The 26,182-nt window shown below is 40.8% G+C and overlaps 1 protein-coding gene across 1 annotated transcript in view; it reads right to left on the bottom strand.

Annotated features, from left to right (window-relative positions):
- The window catches only part of ESR1 (estrogen receptor 1), a 269,720-nt gene that overhangs the window by 111,599 nt on the left and 131,939 nt on the right, over positions 1–26,182 (bottom strand). The window contains exon 4 of the mRNA XM_081140673.1: positions 24,825–24,941. Within this exon, the coding sequence (XP_080996799.1) occupies positions 24,825–24,941 (117 nt within the window). The remainder of the gene's footprint in view (positions 1–24,824; positions 24,942–26,182) is intronic.

The raw sequence follows: 26,182 nt of genomic DNA, 5'->3' as shown, positions 1-26,182 counted from the left end.
GGAGAGAAGTTTAGAATAACTATCAAGCCCAAGGTCATGCCAAGGGCAGGACCTAGGTGAAACTTGAACCTAGGTGAAATGTCATTATAGATTATTATTAACATTCTCCTAGCCTCTGAGCGCATCGGGTTAAGGGCACTGTGAATTACCCAGTTCGTTTTATTTAATGTTCTTTCGCTTCCTCTTTCACACCTCACAAATTCCCACAACCTAGAATATCCTCAGGGTCTTTCTTTAGTCCCTTCCTTACGGCTGCCATCCTAGTTCCCACCGCCAACCCTTCTTGCCAGAGTCAATGCCACAGCCCCTGACGTGTCTCCTCGCCTCCCTTCCATCTCCCTTCCAACCCAATCTACTGCCAACTGGTTAATCACACCCTTTGATCCGCTATTGTCTAAGCCTCTCGAGGACTTTCTTAGCCTGCAGCAGGGGCTGTTTAACGGTGCTCTGAAGATGCCTGTGTCCTATGGAGGCATCACAGCTGGTGCAGTTGGGGGTATGTTTTTATATGTGGTGCTTGTATTTGGATGGGGGAATGAGTAGTAGAATTTAATCTAAGGAAGCAGTTTTTGTTACTCAGCTCCAGTCATACCAAGGCCCTCCCCTGTGACCAATCATGTTACCCAAGCCCAGCATGGGTTCTCCTTGGTCTCAGGCCCCAGAGCTACGCTCCTATTTGCTGTGACAATAGGGCCTCAGCAGCGACGGAAGGGAGCAGCTGCAGCAGTGCGACTGCAGAGCACTTCATTAATATGCTGGGCAGGCCGGGCCCATCGCAGAGCATGTGCCCACGAGTTCACAACAACCCACGTTCCATCTGCCCCGTTGAGCTGATGTTGTCTGACCAAAGAACAACTTGAAAACACAACTGCAGAATAACATAACGATTCTTCCTCTGCAATTAGCATGTTTTATAATCAGGAAAACAAGACCCATATGTGTTATTGTTTTTTAAATTAATTCTTCTGCAAAGCAAGTGCATGGAGAGTATTAATCTCTCTCTTTGCCAAATCATAGTGGAAAATTATAATCTACTTGGATGATATTTGTCTCAAATTTACTTTTAAAAGGGACTGCATTGTTCTTGTTCTGACTTGTTCCACTGTTGTAAAAATAAATAAATAAATAAATATATATATATATATATATATATATATATATATATATATATATATATCTCCATTGTGGAAGCTGAAGCCACCGAAGAGATAGCCCTCATATAAGAATTCAGTGTTCTGGAATTTTCCCTGAAGTCTAGGCAGAGAGGGAAAATCAATCACAGATTACCACACCTTAAACTGTGTGTCAAATCCCACTGCCTTATCCCAGCACCAAAACCAAGAGTCAGAGTCCAAGTCAAGTAAGGGGTAAGTCACAACGCACATGTGTTCTCAATGACACACATTTTGACTTAAAAGTATAATATTCACTCTTAAAACTACTGTGCATTTTAATAAAAACTGCTAATAAAACTTTGCTTCTAGAGACAGCTGTGGCAGGCTGTTCTATAAGAATCTGATTTATTAATAAAATTTACAGCGTGAGGAGAAAAGCAATACTTATTTTTCTTGCCTGGCTCAGTTCCCCTGCAATATCTTAGTGATGAGTCTCCTGCTGGCAGGCATTCTGTAGTCAAGAGGAAAAAATAAGACACCGAGGTTCAGCCTGTGGAGCTCTCTCTCTCTCTCCTATTCCTTAGCACTTCTGTAGCTCAGACTCACAGTTTTCCTTCTCAAACATGTAAAAGAAACAGTTTGTCTCCCCACCTCCCCATGGGTCTCTCCTTCATCTCATGCTGGTCAATGCAGAGTTAGATACAAAGTCCCTGTTGTCTCGAGTGTGGACACGAATGAGTCCTCCCACCCTCACTTGAGTCACCAACACCCAATTACATTCTCTTGAACGGAAGTGCCTGCCAGTGGGACAGTCATCATACAACAGTCCCACAAATGGGTCACAAGTGAGTTCACCCCAGCAAGAGCTTTAGCAAATCCTCAAGTGGGCACATGTCATATTTCTCCAGATTTACAAGGGGTTATTCCTTTGTATAAACTCTCATTTGTAAACTTTGTCACCCTAAATATGTTAGAGATCTCTGATACGCCCTATAACCCCAAAACCCAGTGCTGGGTAAATTAGGGGCTCAATAAATACATGTTACACAATGAATTTATGTCTTATCCCTGTGGCAATCACAAATCATTGGGGCTCCTTTCTTAAAACATTAAGCTGAACAAGTTCTAAGACTAGAGAGTGACAAAATTAAAAATTATCAAAAGCCCTAATGATTATGAAGTTCTACCACCTTATTTTAAGAGAGCTCAGCAAAAGGAAATATCTCATTCTTATCACTGATACATCAGGCGCAATTCTATCTCACCACGCTATGCCAAAGGAGTTCCCTATTCCTCCAATCCAGAAAATTCCTCTCTCTGAAACATGCCAAGATTCCAAGTTTTTCAACGATAAGGGCTGTGCCTCATTCTTTGTATCTCCCACTAGACTTAGCTCTGTGCCTTGTAAATAAATTAGCTTTCCAAGGTAATGATCAATGAATGTTTTATGTACTGAATTGAACCAGCGCCTTTCAAAGAAGGCAGCATTCCACGGAGGGCAGTCGCATTATGCCAGGGCCAGCCTCTCCTCCACAGACTCTCCACTTGCCTTTATTCCCACTATATTTCAGTATTAGCAACTCCCCATTCAATCCAAACAACGCAGCAGATCTATTGTACTGCAATTTATTCCTGAATATCAAATCTCTCGCCCCGTCTCATCTGAATTCCATTATTCACTGTACAAGTTCTTTTCCACTTAAAAAAAAAATTTAATGCACCTCGATGCAGGCAGCATGTCCACATCTGTTCACTTCACCAAGTACCAACTGGATCCTTTGCTCACAAGTGCCAGAACTGAAATCGTATTACAAATATGTTAGGCAAGCTGGTTATCAAATGTCAAATATTAAGTATATGCTGCTCCACAGCACATGTCCTTCAGTGGACAGATGCTTAGCAACCTGACCCAACTACTAGTTTCCTATGAAAACGTAGATTTTACTGCTGGAAAGGGGGAAAGAGAGAGAAAGAGAAAGAAAGAAGCCTGGGGTCAAAATACAAAAATTGATGTCAGTAATGTCTAAAAGAAGGGAGCAGAAGAAACTCAAAAATAAGCTGGCCAGGATAGTCTTAAACTCAGATAATATACAAGGGTAACCTTTTAAAAATCTGTAAAAACAGTTGAAGATTTAGGGAACTCATCAGTCATGGTTAACAGTCCAATCATAAGTCAAATTTACAGAATGAGGTCCATGCCATCATTTGATTCTTTGAAGTCCTAATACCTTGTGAATATAATTATGTAGTACATTTACACAATGGAATGCTACTTGGCCATATTTAAAAAAAAAAAAAAAAGGAAATCTTACCTTTTGTAATAGCATGTATGGACCTAGAGAGTATTGTGCTAAGTGAAATAAGCCAGTCAGAGAAAGACAAATACCATATGATTTCAGTTATATGTGGAATCTAATGAACAAAATAAACTAACAAACAAAACAGAATCAGACTCATAGATACAGAGAACAGACTGACAACTATCAGGGGAAGGGGCTAGGGGGCTGAGTGAAAAAGGTGAAGGGATTAAGAAACCAAAAAACAACACTCATAGACACAGAAAAAATATATAATTAGGTGGCTTCCTGGCTTTGCACTTATTGCACCTGTATCCCTCTGTAAAAGCCATTCATTCTGCCTATTGCCACAGTTTAAGAGAAAACATCTAGACTTTATTCATACTTCACGGAGTTCTAGGTAATGAGTACATGTTCCAAAGGGAGATACGGGTGAAAGGCTGATGAGTGGATCCCAAGCTTTCTTGGTGAAAGGACTTTTGCCCATTTTTATGAAGGCTAGTGCCACATACATAATTAACCTCATCATTTTTCAAAATTCTTGACAATGGGGTGTGTGTATCTCTTTCAAGATTACTATATTTTTGGAAATGGTGATGGTCTATAAAGTATATTGTTATTGTGATTATAGGTCTCCAACAAACAATCCGAAAACACCTGTTTAAATTAGCAGGGCTTTGATTCCATTCAGAAAGAAGCTACTCGGGTTGAACACGTGGACTTCTGGGTTTATTCATAGGGATACCCCAGTTTCTCAGGCCCCAAGCCTTCAGGAAAAGGCTTATGTAATCATTACATTAATGAAAACTGCCTGAATGGTCTGACTGAGGAAAACGTAGAAGAAATTACAAGCAAGGTGATGCACTTGCTTTGTAACTGAATTAGAAATATTTGAAAGCTAGAAAGAATATTTAGCTGAGAGTTTATTAGATGGGATATTCAATCTTACACATTCTTTAGAGATGATACCAAGGTTTTTGTTGGTAGATGAAGTGAAGGCAAGGTTAGCTACCCAGGTGGCATATTTATTCAATAATAATAAAAAATAAACTGATGACCAAAAGAGAAACAGAGGCATGGATGTGCATGGAACAGGCTGACAGCTGTCAGAGGGGAGGGGGAAGGAGGGACCAGATGAAAGAAGGTGAAAGGATTAGCCAAAGAACATAAATGCATGACACACAGACACAGACAATAGTGTGAGGAAGGCCAGAGGGAGGGGGGCAGGGGCTGGGTGGAGGTGGGCAAAGGGGAGGGGAAATGGGGACATATGTAATAGTGTCAACAATAAAAATAAAGTTTAAAAAAAATAAATACTCATCCCACACACACACCCAAAAAAAGAAACAAAAGTGTTCTCTTGTTGACAAGGCCACATCTAGGCTGAAGCTCACCTGTTGTATCCTGAATTCAAAGCAGACGAGAGAGAATTGTCACTGTGGAGGGCTATTGCACTGTGTCACATAGAGATGGATTTGCATATCATTTCATTGAAACTTCTGAGATACTCACCTGATGAAACGCTCGAGGAAGTAACGTGGCTTAGCTCAAAGGCCACAGTTGGGGACTGACAAAAAATGAGAAGTCAAGACTGCTAATCCCAATGCCCATGCCCTTTTCCCTGCTATACTGTTCCTAATACTATCATGCTTTGTCAAATTTCTAATAAAGTGGTGATTCACCTTATCCGCTTGCTGACCCAGTGCACAGGGTATGCAGGTTCCTGTTATTATTTCTTGGTATTATGTTCATTATAAGCTATTTTACTTCAGCTGCATAATACAGTAACCTGAACATGCTAGAAAATTATTTCACGATGCATGATGATTTTTAACTCATTCAGAAGTTACACATTTGGTATCATTAAGCAGGATGGAGAGTCAGATTTAATCAATAAGCAGATGGGTTTTCAATACAGCAATATATATAGATGACAAAGTCAAAAGAAGACTCAAGTCTTCTTTTAATGAAAGATTAGACACGAGTACAAAGGATAGCCTGAGAAGCTCAAAGAAATCATAAACCCTAAATTGCAGGGAATGGAGCAGAGTAAAAAGTTTCTTACAGTAGAAAGAAGAAAACGAAGAAAATTGGCCCCTGGAAAATGATGAGAGAATTGGAGACAGGGATAAGGAAATGGCAATTATTTCCCCCATGATTTTAAAGTGAAGGGATAGAACACAGAGCTCCTAAAACTAAAGATTTTATTTTTCAGGAAGACTGAACATAAAGATGACATGTAGCTGAGGAGAGAAAAATTTAAGTTTCATGAAATGTCCTAAATGGAAATAAGAAAAATGATGGGGGGTGTCCAAAAATGCTACTTTGAAAATTACAAGATTGCCACAACTTTTTAAAGTAACCATTTTTGAACAAAGGTCCTGATTGTTAAAAGAATTTTCTGGTGACTTAGTGATAGGTATCATTTTTGGCTCAGTAAGTAAAAAGAAGATCTAGTATACATTATTCTGCTTCATAATATTATAATTTTACAAAATCTGAAATATCACACTGGGAAAGACTCGGCCATCTTTGTGAGAACAAAATTAAAACTGAAGATATATGGACTAAAATGAAAAGAAAAAAAAAGATCACTTTGGTTACCAGGTCCTATCAGAATAAGTTGTTCTATTTAATCTTCTTAGGTATTCTATTAGAATAAGCTTCCTAGAGTTACTATCTGTATATTATAAACTAATAATTACAATTATTAAATACAATAACGAGCTTATATGCGAAAAATATTAGTTAAACTGTCATTTTAATACTTCTTCTTTGTAACTGTGATTGTCATTAGGGTGAAACTTAACAGAATGAACTTGTTAAAAATAAAGTGTATGCATCTATGAAATCTTAATTATAATTACATAGTCATTTCTGATCGTTTTCAATAGCTCTTGGCAAAGACAAATGAGCATAATGAGTCCCATTAGTGGGCGGTGGGTTCTGCTTGCATGTCGGGGGAGGACCCGAGAAGCAGCAGGAGAGCACATGGAGCGAGGCCCTGGCCACGCGAAATCCGCACCGGGTGTGCACAGGGGCACCGCGCAGTGACCGAGGCTGCAAGTTACTTGAGAAAGGGATTCTCACCCAAAGTCAGTGAATACTCAGCTGGCAAATGGCTACTTTGAGCCTTTTATCGGTAAATAGTGAGTAAAATGGCTCCTTTGAGCTTTTTATCAGTAAATACTCAGGTAGTAAAAGGGCTCCTTTTAGCTTTTGAATACATGAAAATGATATTAAGGTCAATATTCTCCCACTCCTAATGTCCCTGTTCTCATAAGACTGCAGGATGTTTACATTGACATGATATTGGAGCATGAGATCTGTCCCTCCCTGGATTTCACAAATGTCATGGTGCAGGGCAGTGCCTGACACCATGTTTCCCTTTGGTGGGATCAGAAACCTTGGGACTATTCTCACCAGCTGTTCACCTCTCCCATAAAACAATATAGATTTCAGAGGGGATAATCTCCAGGATTAAACTGTTTTTAAATGGCACACACAACAAAAAACTAGTCAGGGATTGAGGCGCCGGTACAAACACTCCACCAAGGGAGATCGGTTAAACAGGCAGGCCAAGCAAATCACATACAATTAAACCAGTCTTCCACTGAAATTAACCAGGGCTCATCGCAACTGAATTTAAGCATCAAGGGATTCATAACGCAATTTCCAAATGTTATAGAGGATACAGCACAGCATCTTACAGCCACACAGAATGCTTTGGGGTTCCCTCCCCAGTAGGGTGTTCCCTGAGTGTTAGCTCAGCGGGATCCTCGGGGGACGGAAACGTTTCCTGGCTGGGCTGTGCCCTGTGCGAGCTGCTGGCTGCCTGTGGGTATGGAGCACTCGGACGCGGCCAGTTAACCGAGGAGCTGGAGTTACGATATTATTTAATTTTAATTCATTTAGGTTTAAAGGGCCACCAGTGGATCGTGCTACCCGTTGGGCCATGCAGTGGACTAATGGACAATGACTGAGTGATATCCGATGGTGTGGAACGGTGCCCAGGGGTGACAGGTGGCAGCCATCTCAGTGGGGCTCAGTCTGGGCGCACACTGGACTCAGCCGGGGAGTCTGGAGCAGTTCTGGGATGCTCCCCCAGAGAGTCTAACCTAAAGGATTTGGGGGGGGGGGAGCAATGGAAGCAGCATCGCTCTCTCTAAATCATAACAATACATGAGCCTAAGGCGAGAAGATGCTCCCGGGACTCGATTCCAGGCCTGTGTTCACCTGACCTCGCTCCCGGTGGCAGCCGTGAGTGGGGAAGGAGCCGCGGCCAGAGTCAGAGCAGGCCACCAAGGGAGACGGCGCAGTTTTGAGGCCTCTGGTTGAGTTTCAGAGATTTTCAGAGGGATATAGGAAAATGAAACACGGGAAAGATACAAACATGTAGGAAAATTACCAAGCGTGATAAAGACTATGAAACCCATAACAAGTGAGCCGGCTAACACAGTTATTGAAAATATCAGAAAGAAAAGCCTTCAGTAACTCTACTTTCCCTGACTGTGTCACTCAAAATACCTGAGATTAGGATAAACATTTAATTCCATTGGTTAGCTCCAGGGATAGACTTTTCTATAGGATATAGCATTGACAGGAGAGCTGTATATGTTTTTGTTTGTATATCTCTATTAAGAAAAAATATTTAAGCAAACACCCCCAATAGAGGTACCTATTTTCATTACACCAACATACTAGTATACTAAAATATCTGTGAACATAACACATACAACCTAAAATAAAATTTTCTTAGTGAGTTTAAATAAATAGGAAATTATGTTATTTTCTTCCTGCACTTGAATAGATTGTGTCGCCTGCTTTGGAACCTACTTGGAAAACAACCACTATGCAATTTGACAGGAATATTTAGAAATTGACCCATTAACTATCAACTCCTGGTGATCGATTCCGATAAGATTTTAATCACCATTTCACAGAGAGACAAACTGTGGCACAATACAGGTCTAGAAAATGAATTCAGTGCTCTCTCTGTGCAGACTCTCAATGACCGTTGAAGTCTCATCACTACTGTCAATTTAAAAAAGTGAGTGCTACCTATTTGGAGCACAGCAAGTCCAAGGGGAAAGGCCCATTAGGGCTTGGCCTCGATCGTATTCATATAATTATTAATTGATTATTCTCAATACAGGATTTGCAGTTGTCACTCTAGCATCTAGCTCTTCTGTGTCCAATCTAGTAGCCACCGGCCACGTATTGCAATTAAATTTCATTTAAGTTGAATTTAAAAGTTCCCCAGTCACAGAGCAACACTGCAAGTGCTCAGTAGGCACAGGTGGCTGGCAGCTACCAAAAGGGACTGACCAGAGAGGTCCCCTCTTTGCAGAGACTCTACTGAGCACGCAGCACCGGGCATGCGGTCCAGCCTTCCGGAGCTGTCAGAGGTGAGAAGGCTGGTGCTGCCAATGGAACATGCCAATAGTTATATTTACTACACTATCATTGGTCACCACGCTCCTTTCTTGTTCTCTGCTGCCATGTTCACAGCCTCCTGCAGCTGGATTTGTCTGTGGCCTCCACCGACAGAACAGTCCTGCCCTGGTCCCAGTCCCGCCAGTGCAGAGAAAGACGGGACGTCACCATTCCTACTCATCCATCTGGTGAACCTTATCACTAAGTCACACCCAGCACAGCATCTACTGCACACCCACGCCCACCTGGAGCCTGGGCGGGTAGCTGTGTCATTCACCAAACGCCCCCCGTCCCCCCCCACCTACACCTCTCCTTCGGGGCTCCGCGGGCCAGGTTCCTGCCCACGCTTCTCAGAGGCCACTCTCAGCCCTGAGCCCACTGGTTGCTAGGGACCCATTTATGACATTGGCCCTCGTGGCTTCTGGAAATGGACACCATCCTCAGGACCCCGCCTGCGGGTAGGCGGCCTGTCCCTTATAGGCCGATACTCCGACACTGGCTCGCGCGGTGGCTCCATCTGAACACCCTCCTGGTGGCCAAACGCAGCCTTCTTTCTACCCCAGCGGATCCACTGTCTTGAACCGATACCACCTTCCTGAAGCCAGTTCACCACTCTCACTCTCCCCTGAGTCCTGGCCTCGGGTGCTCTGCGGCCTCTCCCCCAGCTCGAGTCGGGGGCTCCCTGTTATGATACAATTCACTTGAACGGCTAGCAGATGTCGCAGGGAGTCGGTGCCAATGCCGCGGGGTTTTTCCTTTGAGTTTCACTGCCCTGTAATGGGAGAGGACCCACGACCTTGGTGTCATTAGCACCAAGCTCTCACCAGCTGTGCTAACCCATCTCTGAGTTTCAGTGGAAGTTTAAGGTCACAGAGATTAGGCTGCCTTTCTTCATTGTGTTCTCTGGAGATAGGGTGAATTACCTTGATTGCAGAAGTCGCCCAAATAAAAATATTTCAATTTTGCGATTTTTGGAACAGTGTGTACTCCTAGCGGCTGTGGGGCAAGCGATCAGAATGGGCGACCATGGGTCAGTTACAAAGCCTGCTGAAAAGAACCTGATGGTCGTGGGATGTCTTGCTGAGAAAAGAATGACTTTAAACATAAAAGCATCCAACTCTTTGTCAGCCATTACCTTAAGAAGGCACAAATAAAAGAAAAGAATGGGACACAATGTATTGTTTCAGCACAATTTTTTTCTCAACTGTTTGGAAGCTTTCATTGTTCGTGAAATCTTTGCTCCTCACCTACCCCCACTTACCTTCAAGAGGGCCTGAAAACATTCTGATAAGGGATAGAAAAGTTCACTTTTTCTCAACAGCTTCCTGAAGTGCCTCCCGAGTGAAGCACACTAACCTTTCGGGCTTCCGTTTTAGCAAGTTAGTGGCTTTCGTGTGTCCTTGCCATCCACAATGGTGGCTGCCTTCCATCACCAAAAAACACAGATACGACCATCAAGCACAGCGATCTCTAAGAAACGGGTCCTTTGCTAATGATATTCCAATATCATGACGATGACGTCAAACAAGCTCACTCAATGATATTTCTGAGCTCACCTAAAATATAGTGAAGTGCCAAGTGGGGAATAAAGGAAGGAGCAGCGTGAACCTGGGGGGCTAACACAACAACGCACACGGTTGCCCTGGAAGGTCGCTGCTCAGCCTCGCTCCTGAAACAGGAAGAATCACACAAAAAAGAAGGACCATAAAGAGAGTTTCCTAAACATGAAAGAAATGAAGGAGACACTCAATTTATATAAGAATATCAAAGCTGGGGTTTTTTTCATTCATAAATAATTCATGCACATGGTTGAAAACAGAAAATACAGAGAAGAAAAAAGTAGAAAGTAAAAATTATCCATAATTCCCTTACCCAGGGCCAACTGCTAGAAAAACCCTTTTTGCCTGTGCTGCCAGAATCATTCATTCATTCATTTGTTCGCGCTCTTCTTTATGACTCAAGATAAGCCTATATAAATTAAAATGCTTAAGTATTATTTGTAATCTGTGTAATAAATATTTCTACTTTTTAATGTCTGCACAGTGTTCTTTTATATATCATGATACCTGAACCAACCACTGGATTCATTTTGACAACATATATCAAAAGTCATAGGAAAAAATGTTTACCTTTTGACTCGGTAATTCAAGTTCTAGGAGTGAATCCTAAATAAGTAATTATTGTTTGTAAAGATTTAGCAAGAAAGTCATTCACAGTCTTGTTTAAAACGGTGAAAATCAGAAACAATGTAAGTACTACAGAGCTAATCAGAGAGATACCTTGTAGGAGGTAAATGATGATGGTGAGGGCTGGTCACTAACGGGATGGCATGTTGATTAACTCACTCAGGGTTATAGATTTAAAAGAGAAATATAGTTAAGATGATTTTATTTCCCTGAAGCATAAAAAAATCTACATTGCACATAGAAAATAAATAGACTGGCCATTTAAAACAAGAAAGAATATAAATACCAGTAATTAAGGAAACAATTAAATAAATTATGGTTTGTCCTTACTGGAATATTAATGTAGCTACCCTAAAAATCATGTTTTGAAGGATACCTACTGGCATGGGAAAATATTAAATGAGTAGGCAATGTAATCCCAAATTCGTAAGTTTTCAAAAATATATGATATCTGAAACAATCAGATCATATAATTTTTAAAAGAAATGTCTTTCAAATATGAGTAAAATGAGATAACTATAAATAATTTTTAAATATGCAAGACCTTTTGGAGAAAATTAAAAATATTATTGAAAGTCATTTAAAAAGACCTAAAATAAATGAAGAGTTCTATAAGTTAATGGGTAGGAAGACAATCATAATGATGTCAGTCTTCCCTAAATTAATTTATAAATTCAAAGCAATTTCATTAAAAGTTGATTTAACAATTCCTTTGGAAGCAAAAATAGCCATAAAGAGCCAAACAATTTTGATGAAGAACAAATTCCCCTTCCAGAGGATGATAAAGTCAAAGTAATTACCAAGGTATGAAATTAAAACTGCGATGTTAGTGAAGGCCTGGCCCAGTAGAGGGAAGAGAGCAAAGAGAGCTCAGAGTCAGATTCGCTCATCTAGAGGAACCCCGTGCTTGACAGAGGTGGCTTTACAGATGAGTGTGGGAGGGACACATTCTTCAGTGACCAGCTCTGGGACACTTTGTTTATGCTGATGGACACACATAAAATTACATTCATGCCTCATGTCATACACGAAACTCCCTTTCAGCTGGAATAAGTAGTAAAATGTGAAAAAGGAAAGCTGTGATACTTTTACAACAGAATGTAAATAAATAACCTTATGGTGTCCAAGCAGGGAAGGATTTGCTAAACAGAACTCAAAGCACAAATGAGTTCTGATAAAGAAAAGTATGATAAATTCCACAACTTAAAAATTCAGTTTTTCTGTGAAACACGTGACATCATTAACAAACCAAAGACAAGCTACCTACTAGATTAACCTATTTACAATACATAAAGTAAATTAAAATTAAAATACATAAAAACTCTGAAAAATCAATAAGAAAAGAAAACCCAATATTTCTGCATATTTTTCTTGCTGCTGCTCTAGTATTTGGACATAAACATTCAGAGCTGTCCTATGTGTCTCCTTAATAAACTTTTAAAATCCAGTACATATCTTTTAACATTTGTCTAGTTCATTTTCATTAAATATTTAAAATGTTTCATGAGTCCTAGATAAAATTCACTATCCATTTATTTTTAATGATAATTACGTATTTTTCATTTCCATTTCAGGATTTTAAACTATTTCTCTCCTAAGTCAAAATAAACCATTACTAATACACTGCCTTAAAAACAGTCACCTGGTTATAAAATAGTTTATGCTTTTAATGTCTTCAGTTGATTAAGTCAACTTTGATTGTCATTCTAGGGAAAGGTACAGGGTTGATCATTGAAGTTTACCCTTCTCGGCTTGTTTTACCACCGACGTGGGAAATTGTTTGACATATCTTAGTTCTCAAAGTCTTACGACTTTTAAAATACAGTGTCTAATTTCATCATTCATTTTACTTTCTAACATCAACTTTTTACTAATGTATTTATCTGTTACCCTCTAAATGTCTTACATCTGTCTTTAATCATCTTTTCAGATGTGGGTGTGGATCCACCAATGGAAACTGATTTAGGTTTTCTCTAAAAGTTTCAAGCTGACTCATGTTCACAGGGAAAACTCCAGCTTGAGCCAGGATCTTTCTGCTGTCGAGCAGAAAACTTAGCTTGCCTGTGAGGTAGGCCGACAGTGCTCATGGGATCTTGCTTAGATTTCTATATTTTCCTCAAAGCCTTATGTGCCCCAAATATGGAGAAGTAAACTCTTGGGCAACAGTTTAACATCTTACTTCCATCATGAAAATTTCTCTCTCTCTTTTTTTTTTTTTTTTTTTAATGGAAAAGCAGATTCTACTAGTCTAGCCTGCCTTTGAAGATTATGCCCAAATCCTTAGTTACAGGACTATGCCCTTTATTTGTATTTCCCACTCACCCTATTATTATACCATCCTATTATGTGAAGTTCAAGCCTATTTTTTCCTACTGTGAGGGCCACCAGTTCTGCCTGAATTATCATGAGCTCTTTGTGTAACTGAGGACCAACTAGGTTTTGTGCCAAACATTTCCGTGTAATTGCACCCAGTGTTCACTTCATATCCTTCACTGGTGTTCTTCGGGCCTCCAGCATTCTCGGCACAAGACCACCTCTCAGCACAATACCACCTCTCTGTGGTCAGCCCTCGCCTCTCTCCCGTCTGTCCCTTAGAGTAGCAGCAGCTCGTCCCTCCGGCTGCAACGCTCTTTCGTGGCCATGCCCTTGCTGGCTCTCCTCCAGCCGGCTCTGCCTCTTCCCGGGTCAATATTCTTTCATTGGATCTAAATGCTTTGCTGGAGTAAACCAAGAAGTTTCCTGGTACTCACTCCCCTGCCTTCCCAATGGGTTAAATTGCAAAATGCACTCGACGGATTTCTGACAGATACGGATGGGCACCTTTCTGACCCGTTACCACCATGAAAAGCCAGAAACCTAGATCTCTTTGGGAGTAAATAATGCATCCCTGTGAGGTGAGTCAAGTCCACATGTACTACAGTTAATTGTGGGAAAGGCTCAAGGAAATAAATGGTGAACTGGAGTAAATGGATCAAGTTATTCCAAAATCAATAAATAAAGCAAATGTGCAAAACTTACTTTTAAAAGAAAAATGTTTGTTTATTGAATTAAAACCAGAGAGAGGGTAAGAAAGAGAGAGAAAGAATGAAATGTGTGTGAATGCATTAAAAAATTAAGCTAATATCTGCCTGCAAGAAAGAATACCTGGAAAATTTGCGATGAAACTGCCATACTACGACTAGTATTTTATAAGAAATCACACGTGTAGCATAAAGTGCATATTGTTGACCCTCCCACAAAACAATACAATAAACATAAACATATAGGCTAAAGGGGAAGGGGGGATTTTCATTCAATAGCTATACCTAGAACTTCTCAAAACAAATATCTATAAAAGTTTCAACAACCAACAAAATAGTTCATTTTATCTGTGTTACTAAATATTATTAAAACAATTCAATAATAAGAAAATAGTATCTTAATTTTGGAAATGGCTCTTTTACTCCTTTAAAACGTGCTGTTCTTTAATGTATAGCTTTATTTATTTGTTATGATAGTTGAAGCACTTGGTGTCATTACTTTTCATGCTAAATATTATATAATAAATATTCCACCATTCAATGCAGAGAGAGGGGGAGGGAGAGGGAGGGGGATCACCAGGGAAGTGGCTTTACTTCAGTCAGGCCTAATCATGTGATCTGATGAACAGACTTAAGCCAAGGGAATGATTTAGCTAAACACCAAAATAAACCACATCATTTCCATTTTCTGTTATAAGAATCATTATCGATAACAAATATTTACCCAAAAAATCACTGTGCTGTGAATAAAGCATTATGACTGTTTCTATAGAAATTACAAACCTAACTGGATAGCTAAGAGATAAACATATTTTTTAAATATAATACTAAACTATTAGCTTGACTCAACTCTATGTGGCACGCAGATAAATCCTTCATCCCATTTAACTAAGTGTTGAATAAAGAAAGATGCATTAAATGCCATACCAGGCTGATGGCTGTGTGCTGGTGGGACAGCACCAGGCATGGGCACTCTGCCACTCAAGAGGCAGTGCTGGGCATGTGACTTGGTGATAGTATTGAGGCCACAGCTAAGTGGCTGGTATAGCTATGGGTAAGTGATGGCAAAGTCCATACACAATTATTTCTAACAATAACAGAAAATGAGCAGTCAGATAAATGACCTAAAAGTCAAAAATCAAAACTTTGTAGAGCAGGGGACATGCCAAAGATTAGAAATGGAAATGAGGCAGAAAACAGATTTAAAGGATATATCTGACCTTCAAGGGAGCTTAGGTCAAGCAGGGGTCAAAAACCCAGATGAGCCCTGGCCAGGTAGCTCAGCTGGTAGAGCGTCGTCTGACGCCGAGCTTGCGGGTTCGATCCCCAGTCAGGGCACACACAAGGAGCAACCAACGAATGCATAAGTAAGTGGAACAGCAACTCCATGCTTCTCTCTCTGCCTTCCATTTTCTCTAAAAAATTTCAATCAATCAATCAATAAAAATTGAATTGAATTTTTTAAAAAGCCAAGGTGGCAGAAACTGCTCTCTCACAGCTGGAACTGACCGCACACAAATGCACAGCTTGTCCTCAAGCTGGGGGGTTCAAAAAGCTCGGTGCCTGCGTTAACACGGAGGCCCTGACGGCAGCCAACCTGACCTTCTGATTAACACCAGGAAATGATATCATACTATTCAAAGGGAAAACTGATGATTTCTAGGGAGTCTTAAATGAGTTAAGGAAATGGGCTTTCAGTAAACAGAAAAATGTATTGCTAGTAAAGTATGAATGACTAACGTCGGGTTGAAGATGGCATAAAGTGACAAGGTGTGTTCTCTAGGCAGTGAGTAGACCTGCCTGCTACAGCCAAAGGCTTCTTAGGAAAGTAGGAAAAAGACCCTGAAAAAATAAGTGACTCAGAAGGTATACAACATAGTGATTGGACATTTTATAACTTACAAAGTGATCACCCCAATAAACCTCCTCTTTATTACTTGTTATAACCAATTTTCATGGAGGATTTGCCACAAGCTAAATACAATACTGAAAGCTATACATTAATTCTTACACAACCTTATTAGGTAGGTATTATTATTACCCTCATTTAATAAATTAAAAACAGGCATTCGGAGAGGTTAAGCATGTTGTGCAAGGCCACACATCTCTAGACAGAGCTAAAATCTGAACCCAGGTGGCCTGATTCCTAAAGCTAGAGACTTTAACCACAAGGCTGCACCGTATATGAAGAATACTACCTAACACTGGGTGCCAATTTGTAATGATCAAAATATAGCTCATGCCTTTGGTTCTCAGAATAGCCTGATGAGTCAGTTGGTGCTCTCACACAGGTATGTATCCTATGAGATGGGGGCCCATAAAGAAAGGGAAATAAATCTAGGATGGACAGGGCTTAACTTGTCAACAGGACATAATCTCAAGAACACTAGCCAGAAGTTGAAACCAGGAGTACAAAGGGCCAGCCAGCAAACTTGAGCTTGTTTGGTCCCCGGGAGCACAGATATCAGCAAGGTTAAAACGGGTGGGTGAGCTGAGGCAACTGGAATTATTAGGCCGGCTCTAATCCTAGGTCCCGAGGTAATAAAGGGATTTGGTCACCCTTCTATGTGAATGGCCTCTTTCCTACCTTTAGGTTGCCAGACTTTGTGGTTAGTCAGCGACCACATTTTACCCTGTCTCCCTAACACCTTCACATAGTAAATGCTCAGTAAAGGTAATTTGTAAATGATGAGATGAAGTTTGGACTTCGCCTGGCATTTTTTATGTAAAATTTTCTAAATAACACTGCTAAAATTTTAAAACAAAATAAATGTAGTAACAACTAGTCTTTCAACACAAGCCTTTAAAGATATAAACACCTACATATAATTTTGTATGTTTCTCATGAATTTTTATTTGTTCAGTCAAGCTTAAACTAAACCACATGTTGCCTCTGGGTATGATCAGAACATTTTTCTCTCTATAACTCCATGTTTTACCTTAGGATTTCCCTTAGAGTTGGCATATGTTTCTGTGATTTCCAAAAGTCTGACCACAAGTGTGTTGGTTTACACCTACTGGATAAGTTTTCAAGCCAACATCACCAGACTGGCTTATGTGATATTTAATCAGGAACTTCTCAAAATACACACTATCTTTTCAGCTTCCTTCTTTCTCTGTGCCACATGCAGAAACTACCAAGCTACACCAGCTCTTGGGACTTAAGTCTTAGTCATGACTATACATTTCTAACAACAGAAAAGAGCTTAGTTATCTTCTCGAAGTCTGATCTCAACAAACTTCTTTTGAATTCTTTTATATGGCTAAATAATTTATAACAATATTATAGGCATCTGCTCATATCACTATTAACATCAAACTCATTTTTATGACACTCCTCACTCAGAAGAAGTTCATTTTTCATGCCAATTAATGAAGAGAATAGATTTATAGTTTTATCCATTCCAATAGGCTTTTCCAGTTGCTAGCTGCTCTACAAATTTAGCTGGAAACATTAATATGATAGCTGCTGAGGTTGTGTGTTATATCCAGAAACTTAGATATACCACCTTTGATTTTAGATTCTGATCTTTCCACAATTAATCTAAACTTAGATCATAAAACATAAAATTTAAGATTTGAAAGATGCTTTTGAGACCACTGAGTCCTAAGCCCATATTTTTCAGAAGTGAAAACAGTGCTCACAAATATTAAGTGATCTGCCCAAGAGTCCTTGGGAGAGCCAGGCTCATACACTCCACTGTTAGCCAGGCTTCCTTCCACTTGACGAAGTTACCTTTTTTAATACCAGAATAGCCTAAACATTTAAAAAAGAAAAGGGGCTTTACAACAAATGCTGGAATTATTATCTAAAGATAGTGAAAACCTTTGGCCTGGAGGAGAAAATGTTCTTTTAAAATCATATTAAATAGTAAGTAATATTAAATAATTAAATATTATGTAATTCTTTCATCCATCACCCTTTTCATATTATTTATTATTTATATATTATTATTTGGGGACTTCTGCTGAGCTACTAAGCCAAATGCGTTCATTCATGTTTTTGTTGAAGAGTCGCATTTTGTGTCCACAATAATGGTTCCTAAGCCATGACTGTGGTCTGTGTGACACTAATATCTCACCTGTGCATGTTGCTATCTTTCATGATGATCTAAATCTCTTAGGTGAGACAATGCAATGAAAACAGCACTGAACCAAGGGTTAGGAGTCTCGGCTTCCTGTCTGAGCAGTTAACCAGCTGTGCAACTTGGACAAGAACAATGAGCTGAGAAACAAAGAAGTGGACAGGCTGACCTTTCATTCTTTTCAGCTCTAGACACCGTTTGTTATCCTGATCACAATCGCTGAGACAAAAATTAAATACATGAGAATTCATGAAGTCTCAGGATTACAGAATTCAAAAGCCGCAATTCACGCGACAATTCAGACAATTACTGCCCCCAAGTTCTGCATTTCTTAAGTTCTCTCCACAGAAATGGTCCTTACATCATTTCAAGAACAATTTACTTTTATAAAAGCAGACTACAGGAACAAGAGAGACCCTTCTGAGATTTTTGCCTCGCCTTAAAAAACCGTCAGCATTTCTTCCGTCATTCAACCCAAGACATGGTCATCCTGGGAAAGGCAAATGAAGATCGCCCCTTCAGCACACTTCAGCATAAAAAGGGTAAGTCAGTATTCTAACTATAACAAATAAAAATAAAAGCACGAGTATCAAGTCCGTTGGTTCGTTCTGCACAGCCTTGCGTCTCATGGCGCAGTAACCTGCTCTCAGGAGCCATGGTAACACACAGGCAAACACGCACCCTCGGCCTGACACCCAGCCTCTCTGGACCCAGCCCGCACTCTTCCAGAAGCACTGGCTCACTTCTACTCCTGGGCTTTCTGCCTTATTGAGTCCACTCATCACATAGATGAGAGAGGCCTGAAAATAAAGTACACGTCTGTACTCAGCACTCTGACACGAGCTGTTGGAACGCTACATAGGGCATCCTTGCCCTGATAAGAGAACAGGAGAAAATGAACCCATAGGTCCTGTCTGGATTTAAGAGTCTATGGCACTCTGTTTATTATTTTCTAGTCCAAAATCGAAAAGCGAGTATTTCTGGTTGTGAAAGATTACAAAATTAGCCCCAATGTTGCAGCATTTGCCATATAACCGAAGCCCCCTCCTATGCAGACTAAGGGCTGGGCCACTTGACCTATGCAGGCCCCTGCATAGCATCAGATAATGTGAGCAAGGGCCTGAAGCGGGCTTGGGATTCGGGGTTTGCTTTCTTTGTGCCTCTGCCACCATCGAGGGAACATGCCTGGACTGGCCTATTGGTGGATGAGTGTCATGGGAAGCAAAACCGAGCCACCCCAGCTGCTCTGGCCCAAAAGGCCACCTGACCCCAGGCACCCAAGCGAGCCCAGGCCATCTCAGCAGCCCCCTAGCTGATCTCCCTGACATGAGAATAAATTTGGAGGCGAGGCTCTGTTGTGCAGTGAAAGCTATACAGGTTTGAACTCCCAAGCAGATATTTTCCCTTAATTTGAAAGCCAGGACCCCTGACTCTCAACCTGTTCTAGCTCAGCGTGTCTGCTCTTGGGCATCCGCTCTCCGTGGTGTCGCGGGCTGCCCGGGACACGCAGGCACGGAGCTAAGTGCTTGCAGCACCTCCCTGAGCAGAATACTCGAGCACGTTTTATTTGTTTGTAAACTCCCATCTGGAGCTTACAGACAGCAAACTATAAACATAATCTAAAACTTAACGACAGGATGCATCAGAAGGTGGAAAGATGATAGAAAAACAAAGAAGTCGAGTAGGATGGGAACACGGGAGATGGCGAGCACTGTGGGTATGTGGATGAAGCCAACTGCACTATTAAAAGGAATTGACAGGGCAAGCCTCATCGGTAATTGGTGTTGGATGAAGTAACTGGAGGGAGGTAAAGAAGAGAGGCACACAGACATGGGGGGAATGGCGTTCCAGAAAGAGGAAAGAGCTGGAGTCAAGACTCCAGGACAGGAGTGGGCCTGAGGGTCAGATGCCCAGGTGGTTAGGATGGAATGAGCGAGCGAGTAATGGGAAAGGAGGGAAACAAGGGAAAGTGGGAGGGAGGCAGGGGCCATGGGGCCTTATGGCCACTGTGATGACATGGGCTGAGTGAAATGAGACGCCACGCAAGGCTTTGAGAACAGACAGCATAAGGTTGGATTTCCATTTTTAACGTATCTGTAGGGAGAGCAGATGGTAGGTAAGCAAGAAAAAAAATCAGGTAGGGCTTCAGCAATAAACGGGGAGAAAGATGGTGGTGATTCACACTGGAGGGCAACAGTAAAGGTGGAGAGAAGTGGTCAGATTCTGAAAATATTTGAAGGTAGAGCCACTGTGATTTCCTGGATGTGAGGTATGGGAGAAAGGAATGAGCAAGGATCACTCAAACTTGGGGCTCATGCAATTCAAAAGATGAAGGTATTAGCAAAGATGAGAAGATGAGAAAGGTTACAGATAAAGCCTATTTGAGGGGAAAGATAAAGGATCCAGGTTTGAACAAATTGAGTTTGAGATGTTTATGACACACTCAAGTGAAGAAAACACATGAGCAGTTGTACCTAGAAGCCAAGGACTTGGCAGAGGGTTTGGGCTAGAGGTATAAGTGAAACTGAGAGTTGTCAGTACATAAATGGTATTTTAAGCCATGGGAAAAGACAGTATTACCAAGGAGTGGGTACAGAGGGAGAACAGCAGAGGCCCCTGGACTAAGCCTTGGGCCACTTTACCATTAAGAGGCCAGGACAGAAGATGAGAAACACACAAGGAAAACCTAGAAAGAGTGGCTTGTGGGACAGGAGGAAAACTCAGAGTATATTGTCCTGGAAACCAAATAAAGAATGAACATTAACAAGGAGAGAATTATCCCGAGTCAAATGCTGCCAATCGGTCAGGATGAAGACCGAGAAGTGACTGCTGCTGGGTTTAGCTACCAGGGGGTTGTTGGTAACCCTGACAAAAGCAGTTTTGATGGAGTGTCAGTAGGGCTTCAATCGTTGAATTGAGCTGATGTCGTCTACTCTGCCAAATTTGTAAGAAAGTTGCTCAATCTACATTGAGACATCTGAAGGTAGCCTGGTTCTTATGAGGAAGAAGAACTGGGCTGCCTGCCGTCATTTATTTTACATCTGAGGATAGCAAAGCTCATGAAAGTGGCCGTAGCAGGATTGCAAGGCAAGCCGGTATTTAGTCTAGAAATTCCAACCCTGAAGTCTTCCCCTTCCCACCAAACCAAACCGAATGCCAAATTCCTGCATAAGCAATCTACACGCTGGAAGTTAGAGAGTCTGAGGAAGATCCTGGGTTGGACTAATCCCAGGAGGGTTTGTCTAAAGCTCTGAACTTCCATGACCACTGGCCTACTGTTCACAACCTCATCTTTCAGTGCAGTGTCAACTTGTTTTCTGGATCTGTATTTGCCATTCCATATGCCAACTGTCCTCTTTGTCCTGTGAGGACATTGACAGAAGGGACTAGGGTCTCATTCATGCTTGCTCTCTCCAAAATAGTTTACACTTAAGAAACCATGAACAAATAACTGCTTAGGTAAATTGAGTTTATTTATTAATTCATGCAAAAAAGTTTTTGAAGACTTACTTTGTGACTTGCTTAGTGCTAGATCAATAGACCAGACAGAGAGAGCCCCTGTCATGATGGAGATGACAGACAGACACTGATCAACTAATAATAATAATGACAAGAGCTCATGAGAAGAGTTGTTGGCTACGAAAGGTAGAACACACGGAGCTAATCCAGTGTGAGGCACCAGGGAAGGCCTCCCTGAAGAGGAGACATTCAATCTGCCATCCAAGGCTGAAGGTGTGGGGCAGACAGATGAGAGAATAAGGCAACCAAGGCAGAGAGACCAGCTTACGCACTAAGCTGAGAAAACACATCCCCTAAAGCTCATCTTAACTCCTGTATGCTCCTGAACTGCCTTGGCTCAGAACCAAATCTAATAATGATGTTGAGATTATCAGGGGGCAGTAGGCATCATAGCAGAGTGAAATAATGTCTTCGTGTAAGTAAATCAGGCACCCTAAGGAACCTTTAGGGCACTTCAATAAACTTAGTCAGCCTCGCCATTAAATCAGGGGTAGGTATGTGGTTCTTTCTTTTATCTGAAAATAAGCATTTGATTTCATGGATAGAGATTCAGTATTCTAATTGGTATCTAGCCTGGTTAAGAAACTGGATTCTCACTAAACCGGCAGGAAAACAGTGTAAAGATTTATTCATTCCCAGCTGTTCTTTCCAAATAACTTCAAGCTTTATGGTTAGTTGCACTTCCCTAAATAAGTCTTTATTCAGTGGGATTTAGGGAGTCGTTACACAAGGTGTCATGAGGTTATGTGTGGTATCCCATGTTGTAGAGAGTGTAACAAATTATATTGCCTTATGGCAAATACTTTATACATATAATAAAATGAGATGTGCTCACAGCTTATAGTTTTATAACTTTAGAGCTTGGCATAAAACTTATACACATATATAAATAGCCAGGATGACACATGTTTTCCTTAAATGCAGACAGATACGGAACAACCACTGAGGAATCTTGATGGAATATTGATATGTACCAAATTGTGTCCTCTGCTCCCCAAATTCATGTTGAAGCCCCAATCCCTGTACTTTAGAATGTGACTATATTTTCACATAGTGTCTTTAAAGAGGTAATAAAGATTAATTGAGGTCATAAGGGTGAGGCCCTAATCCAATATGACGGGTGTCCTTATAAGAAAAGACACCAGGATGGGTGAGGTCATTAAAGGACACAGCGAGGAGGCAGCCATCTAAAGCCTTGGAAGAAAGGTCTTACCAGAAACTGAATTTTCCAGCACCTTAATCTTGGATGTTAGCTTCCAGAGCTGTGAGAAAATTAATTGCTGTTGTTTAAGCTGTCCAGGTTATAGACTTTGTTATGACAGACCAAGCAAACTAAAACAGCAGCAAACTAATACAGATATATATTTTGCAGTAATAAATATGCATGTACAATTATATGCGTGGGCACACAGACTGGCTGTGTGCACTTAAATTATCTTGAGTCCTATTTGAAAACAGTGGGAAGACTTTTATTATGTCTTTGCATATCAAAATTTTTGTTAGGTTAAAAATGAGTGTGTATAATTTATATGTATGCAGCCAGACCGTATCTGGATATTAATTAGGAAAAACAGAATTGTTTTTATGAAGTGGGGTCAATGTGTGGGTACCCTAAAAGAAAAAAAAAATGTTTTGGACATATTCACAAATTATTATTCCAGCTTTCAGAGAGAATGTACCAGACTGGGTTTAATCTACCTACAATCACCAAAGAATATTCAACTTGGACCCCATTGTTTCAAATTGAACTTTTTACATGTAGCTGTTATACTCCTGTCACTTATCAAGTTACCTTAAAAAGCTTCTTGTGAGTTTAATTAACCCTGACTAATTCTCCAACCATACAAAGAAAGGCGAATTCCTTAAATATTTAATCCACTTATGACTCAAAGTATCACTTTCTGAATGTGGCTGTTAAATTTTTGGAATTAATTACCCTTTAAATTCAAGCTGCTTTCTCAGTCATTCAAGACATATAGTCACACCTCACATAATACGTGGATTCAGCATTTCACCTGTTCATCAGGAGGACTTATTCCAAATGCTGTATCACAATCTCAACATGGCAGGGCTTATTTCTGACCATGGGACCCAAGAATCTTGGACCATAAGTTTCGCAACAGCCAGGCGCGCCTTCCTCCTGATCTCGTCTTGGTTTCGCTCGCTTCCCCCTTTGTCCAAGTATTGATGAGCTGGAGGTTAGCTGCCCTCTATCTGCGTAATCACTACTCTTTTTCATCGCAACTTTGTTCTTCTTAACTCATCCCAAGCCTTGTCTCCTTCGGAAAGCTTTTCCCTGTTGTGATCAGCAGGCAGCCCATCATCCGTCCCCCCCAATCCTTGGTCTCATCTCGAACCACTAAATGCACCCATGACCTTGTTTTAATTACCCACTTCCTATGTGTTCTTTCCCTGTATTTTGAAGGCTACCCAAGACTACAAGCAGCGTTCTTCAAGACTACAGGCAACCACATTTATGAAGCACCTACCCCCACAACCAGACCCTGAATTCCCGTACAAGAAAACTGGAAGGTTGGATACACGAGGGGACAGAAAACCGCATGTACACAACACTCACAGCCACAAAGACCCCAGTACAGGGGCTCAGATCCTGAGGGCTTGTGATTGCTCAGTGCTCAGTGCTCATTTCACGGCTCCCGACACCATGCTAGATGCTGAGATTATGGGAGTTGCTGAATCATTCAGCTTCTAAAGGAAAAAGCTGCCTTTAGATTGAAGTTCAAATCCCCTAAGAGATGTTTAGATTATAAATGAGTTATTTAGCTTTCATATGTACAAGTCTCAATTTAGGGGAAGCTTATTCTCAGACCCCATTCTCTAGCATTAGCAGTATTAACAGTAACTAAAGGGTATTTCTAGAATAACTCACTAAGCAGTCTTTCTTTCCTTCCACCACCACCTCCCATACACCTTTGATTTCAAATATTATTTACATTTAAACTATAAAACACAAAATGGAATGTGAGAATTTCCAGTTCAGCCACTTCCTATTTTTTAAAATAAAATGTTATAAAAATACTTTTGTTGCACAGAAAAATAAGAATAGGAAAAAGCTTCATTAGAAGAGAAAACACTAGACCCCCCCCCAGTTACTGGGGTAGAAAGAGCCAGCCCAGGGTGGCGGCCACGTGCCGCCGGGACCTACCGCCTTTCATCATTCCCACTTCGTAGCACTTGCGCAGTCGGCAGGCCTGACAGCTCTTCCTCCTGTTTTTATCGATTGTGCACTGGTTGGTGGCTGGACACATGTAGTCATTATGTCCTATTAAAAGCAAGAAGGCAGAATTAATATTTTTTTCAGGAAACGGCCAGTCACTATCTACAGTGAAGCTGTCTGGAGGGTGTTTGTTAGCTCAGCCCATTTACCTAAGTCTACATTCTTACACCTCTTGGGAAAATGTCCTGAACTTAGACTCAGGAGATGATAGGTTACTATTTTTAAATGTGTTTCCCATTTGAAAACATAAATGGGGGGAGTACACATCCCACCCCCATCCTCTATCAGAGTCTCTACCTGAGTCTCTATTTCCCATTGACCGAGGGCAAGGTGCAACATGCAGCAAACGCTTGGACCCCAGGACTCTATGTTCAGCTCGGTGTAAGGGTCAATCCCAGTTAGAGCAGAGGGGAGTGGGGGCTTTATAAGAAGTGTTGGCCCCATAAAACTTGGTTCTCCATCTTTAGATATACGTGATAAAAGCCATTGTACAAACAGGAGTCAGATCAAATGAACATCTGCATTTTTCAAATGTGTAACAGGAACCAGCCAGTCAGTCAGCAGGGTTACAAACTTGTAACTTTAGTAAGAGACCACACACCGCCTCAAATATCCAGGCATAGTTTTTCATGACTGTCCAAATTAATAGGGACAAATTGAGAAATAATAGAACCAGAAACAAGTTTATCTGGGCAGATGTAAACTCTAAGAAGAAAGTGTCTTCTTCTGATACCTCAAAGAAACTTTTAGTGTCTGGTCTCCTATGGTGTTATATACATGTTGATTTATTTTAACTCTAAGAAAATGAATTTATATTAAGCTTCAGGAGAAAATAGTCAATAACTATTTGAACCAAAAATTACTTTGATTCACTCTTTCTCCCAAAGGCCAGCTGTTTTGCAAGCCACGAGATGGGAGAGCTGAACTGGGTCAGAGGCCAGCTGACTAAATGGTGTTTGGATTGGCCATCCCTTGTAGATGTGTATCTTTATAGAACCGCATGAAATTCCTGAACTAACATGTTTAACGCATAAAATTCTCCAGATTTGTGCAAATGAATCCATCCCTTAACGAGGTGAACAACAGACTAATGTTCCTAATACAAACCTTTTGCAACAAAATTGTTTTCTCCTGCCTGAACCACATTAAAATTTAGAATTTATAAATTGGCAACAAGAAAAAATTAATAGGTACATATTCGACCCATACAATGAAAACAAATTCTTCTTAACCAAACACCATTAACAACTATTTGTAAGTCTTCAACTTATATCAGAAGAAGGAAA

Source organism: Miniopterus schreibersii (assembly GCF_964146895.1).
Source record: "Miniopterus schreibersii genome assembly, chromosome: 6".
Lineage (NCBI taxonomy): Eukaryota > Metazoa > Chordata > Mammalia > Chiroptera > Miniopteridae > Miniopterus > Miniopterus schreibersii.
The sequence above is the reverse complement of the archived record's forward strand: the minus strand, read 5'-3'. Positions and strand labels throughout refer to the sequence as shown.